Genomic DNA, 10,075 nt, shown 5'->3' with positions numbered 1-10,075 from the left:
AAGAAAATAGGCAACGTTTCGGGTCGAGACCCTAGTCTAAAGAAGGGTCTCGACCCGAAACGTTGCCTATTTCCTTCACTCCAAAGATGCTGCCTCACCCGCTGAGTTTCTCCAGCATTTTTGTCTACCACTTAGTTGATGTAAGGTTGCTGCAGGTGGGACTGGTGTACTGAGACAAGACAGGAAAGGCAGGTTTTGCTCGCCTTGGAGCAGAGGAGGCTGAGGGGAAACCTGATGGAGGTGTACAAAATTACAAGGGGGGGGACAGATGGGATAAATAGGAAACTTTTCCTCAGCGTAACAGTGTCTAATACTACAGTGCATTGGTTTAGAGTGAGGAGTATGAGGTTCAGTGGGAATCTGAGGAAGATTTGTTTTTCCACAAAAGCATAGTTGGACTCTGGAACACACTGCCTGAGGGTGTGGTGGAAGCCAAGAGTCTCACAATGTTTAAGATGTACCTGGTGAACACTTGAACCACCAAGACACAGAAGGCCGGTAAATAGGATTAGTGTACATGAGTACTTGATGGGAGGCAGAAGGGCCTGATTCTGACCTGTTTGGTTCTATGACTGGATATTAGTATTGCTGGAAGGGGTGGCTACCTGAAGCTTGTTACTAACTGACCAGAGATCAAAGTGGCAGTCATTTGGGGGATTATGAGGGGGCTGGCACAAAGGAGAGGAGATACATAACCATGATTCTCCTTCGTTAAAACCTGGGGGTTGTGGGAGTGGGCACAAAATAGCAAAGACTAATTATTTTACTGCCACTTTGTGGTGTTATAGGTTACTATCTGGAGGATAATTGCTTGACAGGTGGTTAACCTTTAGTCTAACATTTTCATAAGGCAGAAGTCACAGTTGAAATAATAAAAATACTTGAGGCAAGACTATGGGATCCGATCACCAACACCCCGACACCGGCCCAACCTTGTCCATACCTCCCTCCACAGTAGTGCTGTCCACACAGCGTGAGCCTGACGACTGATTGATGGCAGCTTGCCAGCGAAGGTTTGACACTTTTTTTATAGTGGGTTTTGTTGCCACAGTTGAAGAAACGTGATAGTTTCCTGGTTTACATTTCAGCATCAAGCCCTCTCATCCACGAGTAATATCACGGCTGGGTGTAAACAGTCCAGCAAGCTGGCACAACTGCAATACTACAGAACACAATTCCACCAGTGTGAATTTGTATTTCCCACTGCAGCTGTCACCAAGTCTTGTGAGCGGGACGACCAATTCCATGCTGATTCGTGTTGAATTATGGCCTTTCTTCCTTCCCTATTCTCACCTATTTGGAACCAGGTTGAGATTGCCCAAGGCTTCCTCCTCAATTCTTCTTATCGAGTCCACGCACAAGATTAGAAGTTGTTCAGCCAGAGCTGCACACACTTCTCTGTATCTGCAGACAATGGTGTCTGTCTTGTTGCTTCTTGTGCGTGGTGGTGGAAAAATTGGTGGAAACAGTTGCCGCGACGTGAATGCTCGTTCCTTGACCCGAATTAGGAGTTTAAACACCATGACTGGGTTTAAGCCGATACAGTTAGCAGGCTTTTTCCAACTTCCTCTTTTGTTTGAATAATTTGTGTAAAACAATGCTCATTTCCTGCATTGAACTAATGGAGGTTTGACATGACGTTATCTATAACATTGCACATCCACTTCCCACTCTATATCATTTTGCGTGAACTGCATCGCAGGTACAAGTTGGGGAATTGTCTTCAATGCGTCGTGCACCTCTGCATAATTCAGAATTCTACTGAAAAGATTATTTTCTTTGCATCTGAATGTACATCTGTACGTGTCTTGATAATTTACACCACCACCAGAATTTAAAACAAAAGTGATAAGGACATTCCGTAAAAGAAAATCAAGTTGGGAATAAAACCCTCCATTGTAGAAGTGTTGTGGAGTACATGTTTTACACTGTTATACATGTAGACTTGAGGAACACTGCATGTTTGCTTAAAGCTGAACCTGTGATTATTACTCGAAGTACTGATGATAAATAGCCTGCAAGTGATTCTGCACAGATATCATTCCCAGAATCAGAGGGTGATAAGCTGTGAATAAAGATTAAAGCAACTCTATTGAAAAAATACAAACAAAAGTTACATTTCAGCAGAAATTTTATTTATTTTTTGCTTTTCCTCTTTTCTCCTCCTTGGCCTTTCGTTTGGAGATTTTTGGGGTGTGTGCTTTTGAATAGAGGTAATAGCCTATTAGACACAGAAGTCCAGGGATGAGCAGCAGGCAGACTATTGGGATCACATTGTCCATCATCTTCTTCCAATATGTGGATTTCACTAATGTCACCAACTCCGTCTCAAATAACAGTACAGTGTCTCCTGAAATGCAGAAAACAGTTCTAAACTCAATATACAGCCATATATTTAATATAATTCAGTACTTACTATGCAGGTACACGAACACTAGTGGAATTGAAAGGAAGGTGATTCGGACACCAAACCCGAGCATTCAATTCATTATTTTGACCATCATCTGGGCCTCACTATCAAAAGCAGATTTCAATCTCACGTTGAACTCCTAAGGTCTCAATAAAGATTGGTTCTCACTTTCTGGAGGAGATCACTCATTTTTCTCTGAATATTTAACAACGTAGAGCACAAACAACGCTCTCACTATCTGGGTAACACTTCTAGCACCTGTCCACACTTCTGCAGTAGATCAGGGAAAAAACTTGCCATTTCATAGATGATCTTCCAGTGACCTCTCAATTGTAACCTTCAGTGTTGATTACTGCTTGAAATATTCCTCTCACTTCTCCAAATTATTCATCCTATGCACTATTGTTCTCTGGACATCTCCATGTATTGAAATCAAAATTAATCTCACTGTGTCCTTGCCTCCCTGAGAACCATGCAGTGTGCAGAAAGTCAAAACCCATTTGCTTTGCCACCTAATCACGTTTCCTGCTTACCTCATCTAATCGTTTAACTTCTCAATTTACGTCACAAATTTTAAGTTAAAAAGTCTTAAATTACAAATCATGCAAATTTGGGTCCTCATATCAATTTCTATCATTGTGCAATAAATACTGCCAGTCTTTGAGATTAAAGTTGGTACATAAATTTGAGGTGGCTTCAGAAAACCAAATGTGTACATACCTGGAATTGTCGGCGGAAAGCCTCGTTTCCCATACGCCAGATTGGATGGAATGGTTAACTTTCTTTTCTCTCTAAATAAATACACTTTATTAGTTTTTCTGCAAGAACATCATTATTTTCTTACTATATTATCTGCGAATCATCCAGTATCGAATAGATTACTATTGCTCAGTTGGCAACTTTGGCGTATTACTAACAAAAGCAAAGGTCGCTCCCTGGTGAAAGGCAAGTAGAGTAATGTCCCTGTCCCACTTAGGAAACCTGAACGGAAACCTCTGGAGACTTTGCGCCCCACCCAAGGTTTCCGTGCGGTTCCCGGAGGTTGCAGGTGGTTGCCGGAGGTTGCAGGTAGGGAGACTGACAAAAACCTCCGGGAACCATATGGAAACCTTGGGCGGGGCGCAAAGTCTCCAGAGATTTCCATTCAGGTTTCCTAAGTGGGACAGGGGCATTAGCCTCAGTATTGTATAGTTGGGCTAGAAAAGGGAAATTCAAAGCACCTTTCTGTAATGTGTAACTTTTCCTGGAAAGTGTGTGGGCCAGAATGTCATGAACTGCCTGAAACTCCAAATATTTAGAAATTGTTTACACTGTATGCTAATTATACATTATAGAACATATAATCAATCATCATTACTGCACTGTGTGTGTAAACTAAATTCAAATTAATCTTTGCATAATAAACAACACATATTATAAGATAATATCCTGGATTATTTGAGCAATATCACGTTTGTGACTGAGTTGCCGTCAGCCATCCATACAATATCAACGCTGCATCCCCAAAATCCTGCAATTTCTGCTTCTTACCAATGAAGCTTGCCGATTTTCTATGACAGTGGTTTCGGGGCTCCAGAAAGCGTGTCTTTCCAAATAGGGAAAGTCTGACAGGAAGTGAGTGAGGCCTTTTGCAGAAATTATGGATGCCATGTAAACTTGCAACACTTGGAGAAACAGTCGATGATATTCAGTTTTAGGACGTTACTTCTTCCCGCCAACAACAGTCAGCAGTCTTCCACAGCCAATTCAGGTGATTCATTTACTGCCCAACTGTCCCAAAAGAGCAGGTAACGATGCATCGCATCATCACTTCACCCAGAGAACCTCTTGTGCTCAAGAGTATCGACAGCATTGAGCAAAATGATGCAATGATCAATAACAAGGCAGCTTTCCCATCTGGAGTTGCTTAACTCTGTCCAACCACTTTTTTAAAGTTTGAGAGGGAAGAGACCAGGCCAGAAATGAGATTGACTCTGGAGCAAAGCTGAAGCTAAACACACTGACAGATATGAATTGTTTAAGAAGGAACTGCAGATGCTGGAAAATCGAAGGTACACAAAAAAGCTGGAGAAACTCAGCGGGTGCAGCAGCATCTATGGAGCGAAGGAAATAGGCAACGTTTCAGGCCAAAACCCTTCGCTTTCGGCCCGAAACATTGCCTATTTCCTTCGCTCCATAGATGCTGCTGCACCCGCTGAGTTTCTCCAGCCTTTTTGTGTACCTACGACAGATATGAATTGTTCATGATCTTGTGAAGAACAGGCACAGGTGAAAATTGCTGGAGGGTTGGTGGTGCTTATTAAAGTCACTGACTTTAAAAAGAATTAACATAAAAGCAGAAAGTGTTGGCGAAAGAGAGGGAAACAGTTACTGTTTCGGGTTAGAAACCCATCATCATTGGCTCTGCTCCCCTTTCCACGGATATAGCCTTGACTTTCCCCGCATTTTGTATTTCAGTTTTCCAGCATCTGTCGTTTTATTTGCTTTTCACATCAACTACACTTCGCCTCAAGTGAAACTTGATGCAATCAAATCAACTTACCCAACACACATGTCAAGAAGACCTTGTTCCAAACCTACAAACAAAATTAAAATCAGATTCAAATTTTCCTTCAGCACACTTCCACCAATGGTTTCAGAATTGGAACTGAATTAAAATACCTGAATCGTAATGAACCTCTTGGTCGCAATCACACCTCAATGAAGATTTGTGTTTACGGATGGAAGTCAAAATTACTTTCATGCGTGTCATATTTATAGTATTGAAAGGGGCAAGTGATCATCTCATTCTTGAATCGATCTTTGTAATTGTGATTATGAGGCAATTCTTCAGTATGGTTTAATTCCAGCACCAGAATGTCACATTTTACCTGGAATAACCTGTTTTTTGCCCAGTTCTACCATCAAAGGATCCCGGATCAAAGAATTATCAAACAACGTCCCGTCTTCCAACTTGCCCTAAGAAACGGAGCAGAATAAAAGCACATCAACTCTCCAGTGCGCACTCCCATAGGGCTTTGTCATAGTTATTCAGCAACGCCACAAGCAGTAACCTTGAACATCTAACATTCAATTACTCCTCCACTGATCAACTGGGGAGCATCCCAATTCACACCAAAATGGTGATTTCCAGAAGAGCCCCAGCGAATCCAGATTTAATATTCTATATCATTCAACATACCACTTGCAGCATTTTACTTCAAACACATGGAATTGATAGATGACAGTTTAGCGTGATATTGAATATCCAAAGGCAAAAAATTACTCAAGTAATTGCAAATACACATTTAACGATCACTTATACCTGCGGCGGCGGCTAGCAACATTTCAGTCTGAACGGCAACAAAGGGTAATAGTGTACTAGGAGACACAAGGAAGTGCAGATGATGGAATCTTGAGCAAAACCCAAAGTGCTCTAAACATAGACATAGACATAGAAAATAGGTGCAGGAGTAGGCCATTCAGCCCTTCGAGCCTGCACCGCCATTCAATATGATCATGGCTGATCATCCAACTCAGTATCCTGTACCTGCCTTCTCTCCACACCCCCTGATCTCTTTAGCCACAAGGGCCACATCTAACTCCCTCTTAAATATAGCCAATGAACTGGCCTCAACTACCTTCTGTGGCAGAGAATTCCACAGATTCACCACTCTGTGTGAAAAATGTTTTCCTCATCTCGGTCCTAAAAGATTTCCCCCTTATCCTTAAACTGTGACCCCTTGTTCTGGACTTCCCCAACATCGGGAACAATCTTCCTGCATCTAGCCTGTCCAACCCCTTAAGAATTTTGTAAGTTTCTATAAGATCCCCCCTCTAGTAACACAGACTGAAGAATGGTCCCGACCTAAAATGTCACCTATCCATTCCCTCCACAGATGCTACCTGACCCACTGAGTTCCTCCAGCACTTTCTGTTTCAAGGACATAACTGACCAATATATAAATTTAATTTCCCCTTATTTAAAGCGGCTGTAGGATTGAATAGCTTGAAGTGGGACTAACTCTACAGATCTGGTGTGATGGTTTGCTTTGATTTACATTTGATGATTTTGCCCATGTAAAAGCATTTCTTAAGGATTTTTTTTATTGGCAAGCCAGGATGCCCAAAGCAATTTACAGCAAGTGAGTGGTCACTGTTGTAATGCTGGAGGCTCAGTCTCTCAAGTGTTATCCTTCCCTATCTCTGCATCATTCATCGAGCACATGCCTTCAAGTTATTTTTGCATCCTCCGATGTCTACATTAAAAGAAGCTCCCAGTTACTTCATTTGTCCAGTTCGTTGCCATTTCTGAACTGCCTTCCTTTGCTCCACAGTTTAATTTCGTCTGTAAATAAATATTCAATTTGCGTTGGATTTCTGCGTGTGTTATTTATATCCGCGTTCTTATTTACATTAAGTCAACACATTTAACTTGAGTAACGTAAATGCAGAATTTAAATATGTCACGAGCTAATGAACCTCCAGAATTCCTAATGACCATATTGTTAGTTTGCTTCTAGTTAAAATAGATGGAATATTGCATCACACCCCCACGCTACTTTAAAATGAATTCACTTGTTTGGAGGTGTGGGACTGAACTCCAGCAGAAACTGGTCAGTGAATGGGGAGTGTGAGTTTCCACTGACGTGTCCACTTGCCACATCGTCTCGCTTATTAATCATTGTCCTTTCTCAACTCCAACAACCACCTCCCCCAAGTGTGGTGGCTTTCCACGTGGAAATATACTCTCTCTCTCTCTCAATCCCGTTCCCTGGTCGGGGACATATCTGCTGACGTGTTAGTACAACCAGACCTCCCACCGGGTCCCACGCGTGGAGTAACATTCCCCGTCTTAAGTTTCAGCAGTAGCAAAAAACCAAAGATCGCTCCGCTATAAGATCTTTGGCAAAAACAATTCGAATTTTCAAGTTGCAGACTTTGTAAAGCAAAAAGAAAGTACAGCAAGTTAAAATGTCTTACAGTGTAGTGGATGTGAAGAGTGTCCCCAAATTTCGACAGCTCAGGACATCCCTCTGGTTTCAGCTGTTGATTAAAACATACACATTTGCAAATGAAGAGACAAGATATTTGTAGCAGTCAACTCGCATTGTTGTCGCGAAAGTTAAAGGTCTCGGAGCTTGTAACAGCTTGTAAAAGGGATTTGCTCACCAACACTTCCACTTTAAGTTCTTGCACTTTCTCATCCTGCCTGGAAAACCCGCTCAGAGAGGCAAGGATCAAGAGAAAGAGTCCGGTTCTGCTCATCCTGACCAACAGATCGAGCGAGTGCAGAAAGACAACCTGAAACACAACCAGATCCCCAGTAAATTAGCGTGAAATTGTGGTCGTCCACTATCCCGGCAGTCTCTGTTTTCTGGAAGCACCGCCCAATTTCATGTTATATATTCCAGACCTTTGCAAGCGGCTGCCGCTTGTTGCAAGGCAATTTCTTATTCATCCACCGGTGCTATTTCTACACTCGCTGTAAAGAATCAGCAGCCGTGGGTTTATGCCCCATTCTCCAGGTTACTGCTCCAAGTTGCATTTGTGTGAGACCAAAACATAAATAATAGCAGCAGTGTCCGACTGCTGAACTCGCTCCAGCATTTAAGAAAATCACAGCTGATCCAGTCTCTCCCCCCTTACCTCTCGCTTCCCTTATAACTTAAAGGTCTGTCAACCTTCACCTTGAACGTTCTCAATCATTCCGCCTCCAAGGCTGTCTGGGGAGAGAGTGCCATCCCCTCGGCATCTAATACTATTCATCCCGTCTAACCCTTCAGAACCTCACGTGTTTCAATAAAAATCACGCCTAAGTCTTCTAAACATCAACGAGTTTTGACGCAGCTTACTCAACCGCTCTTTGTGCGCGAACCCTTTCATCCCAGTGAAACTCTCCCTGCAACGCCTCCAATGCAAGTAGGTCCAATTGCACGCTGTACTCCTGTGTGATCTTACCAAGCCTTGCAAAGTTGCATCAAAAGATACCCGTTATTGTACTCCCCATCCTTTCCAATAAAGACCCGTTGAGCTACTACAACTTTTTGTGCCTATCTTCGGTTTAAACCAGCACCTGCAGTTCCTTCCTACAGATGGCACAAAGCTGGGTGGCAGTGTGAACTGTGAGGAGGATGTTATGAGAATGCAGGGTGACTTGGACAGGTTGGGGGAGTGGGCAGATGCATGGCAGATGAAGTTTAATGTGGATAAATGTGAGGTTATCCACTTTGGTATCAAAAACAGGAAGGCAGATTACTATCTAAATGGCGTCAAGTTGGGAAAAGGGGAAGTACAACGGGATCTGGGGGTCCTTGTACATCAGTCTATGAAAGTAAGCATGCAGGTCCAGCAGGCAGTGAAGAAAGCGAATGGCATGTTGGCCTTTATAACAAGAGGAGTCGAGTATAAGAGCAAAGAGGTCCTTCTGCAGTTGTACAGGGCCCTAGTGAGACCACACCTGGAGTATTGTGTCAGTTTTGGTCCCCTAATTTGAGGAAGGACATTCTTGCTATTGAGAGAGTGCAGCGTAGGTTTACAAGGTTAATTCCCGGGATGGCGGGACTGTCATATACTGAGAGAATGGAGTGGCTGGGCTTGTACACTCTGGAGTTTCGAAGGATGAGTTGTGAGTTTGTGGAATTCTCTGCCTCAGAGGGCGGTGGAGGCCGGTTCTCTGGATGCTTTCAAGAGAGAGCTAGATAGGGCTCTTAAAGATAGCGGAGTCAGGGGATATGGGGAGAAGGCAGGAACGAGGTACTGATTGGGGACGATCAGCCATGATCACATTGAATGGCAGTGCTGGCTTGAAGGGCTGAATGGCCTACTCCTGCACCTATTGTCTACACAACAGACCATTCAGTACCACTCTACCTGCATGCACCTTCCCAATCACATACCCTTCCTGCATGCTAAGATTTTACTCTTCATGTTCCAGATTCTTTTGCACAAGGTTTTGAAGTCACACTCCATGTAAATAATAATGTGTTCTTCTTTCCAAAGTGGATGAGGGCAAACATCTCCAGATGTGGAAGACGAGGTTGCAGGCTTGCAACTGGATTCCTCTCTGTCAAGTTTTCGAACTACATCTGCTCCTGGGGACTTCTCGTTTTTCAGTTGGCACTTGGCCTGTTTGGCAAAGAAAGAATTGGTTGAAAATCCAGCAGCTGGAATAACATGATACAGAGATAAGCTGGAATATTATCAATGGAAACAAAGGTCTGTCAGTTTCTAAAATAATGACTTGGACAACTTTGTTCAGCATCCTCTCACAGCCATTCCTTCTGTTCTCTCCACTCCTCCCCGTATCTACAACCTCAAACGTGCTTGTTTTCTCACGTTTCTAGACCCAAAGCCTTAACTCCCCGATAAAAATTGGCAGGTCAAACATTTATCACAGTTTGTAGGAGCCTGCCATGCAGAAATCAGCTGTTATGCCTCTTTCAACACTTCAAAAATCTTTTTACAAATGATCTTAATTCTGTGGTTGCTGATTTTTCTGGATGTGGTTACAATTTCAATTTATCTACTTTATCAAAAAAAAACAATAGTCTCCAAACATTTTTTGGCTCAAAACAGCACGTTCTCTGATCATGGCTTCCCCATAAACTGCCATAACAAGATGCTTTGTCATTAAATCAATGACTCTTGCATTGAATGCTAGTCCTCGATTAGCTTTGCTGACAG

The 10,075-nt window shown here is 42.8% G+C and overlaps 1 protein-coding gene across 2 annotated transcripts; it reads right to left on the bottom strand.

The window, feature by feature from the left end:
* Positions 1-2,113: 2,113 nt before the first annotated feature.
* fkbp11 (FKBP prolyl isomerase 11) lies at positions 2,114-9,419 on the bottom strand. Of its 2 annotated transcripts, XM_033015733.1 has the most exons (7): positions 9,289-9,419; positions 7,562-7,693; positions 7,373-7,435; positions 5,281-5,368; positions 4,953-4,986; positions 3,131-3,201; positions 2,114-2,350 (listed from the first exon to the last, which is right to left on the bottom strand). In XM_033015733.1, the coding sequence occupies exons 2-7, from the start codon at positions 7,655-7,657 to the stop codon at positions 2,133-2,135; spliced, it is 570 nt and encodes a 189-aa protein (XP_032871624.1). In that variant the 5' UTR covers positions 7,658-7,693; positions 9,289-9,419; the 3' UTR covers positions 2,114-2,132. The 2 variants fall into 2 exon arrangements, with proteins under 2 accessions (XP_032871624.1, XP_032871625.1); XM_033015734.1 differs by lacking the exons at positions 7,562-7,693; positions 9,289-9,419 and having other exon boundaries at positions 5,072-5,368; positions 7,373-7,433.
* Between the last annotated feature and the right edge of the window lie 656 nt (positions 9,420-10,075).

This window comes from Amblyraja radiata, chromosome 46 (assembly GCF_010909765.2).
Source record: "Amblyraja radiata isolate CabotCenter1 chromosome 46, sAmbRad1.1.pri, whole genome shotgun sequence".
Lineage (NCBI taxonomy): Eukaryota > Metazoa > Chordata > Chondrichthyes > Rajiformes > Rajidae > Amblyraja > Amblyraja radiata.
The sequence above is the reverse complement of the archived record's forward strand: the minus strand, read 5'-3'. Positions and strand labels throughout refer to the sequence as shown.

What these genes read in the sequence shown, in the direction of transcription:
- fkbp11 (XM_033015733.1), bottom strand. Translation starts at nt 7,657, where the DNA reads ATGAGCAGAACCGGACTCTTTCTCTTGATCCTTGCCTCTCTGAGCGGG. An exon ending in AACTTAAAGTGGAAGTGTTG is followed by an intron (nt 7,436 to 7,561) that starts GTGAGCAAATCC and finishes TTTAATCAACAG; the next exon opens with CTGAAACCAGAGGGATGTCC. An exon ending in CTTCTTGACATGTGTGTTGG is followed by an intron (nt 3,202 to 4,952) that starts GTAAGTTGATTT and finishes GTATTTATTTAG; the next exon opens with AGAGAAAAGAAAGTTAACCA.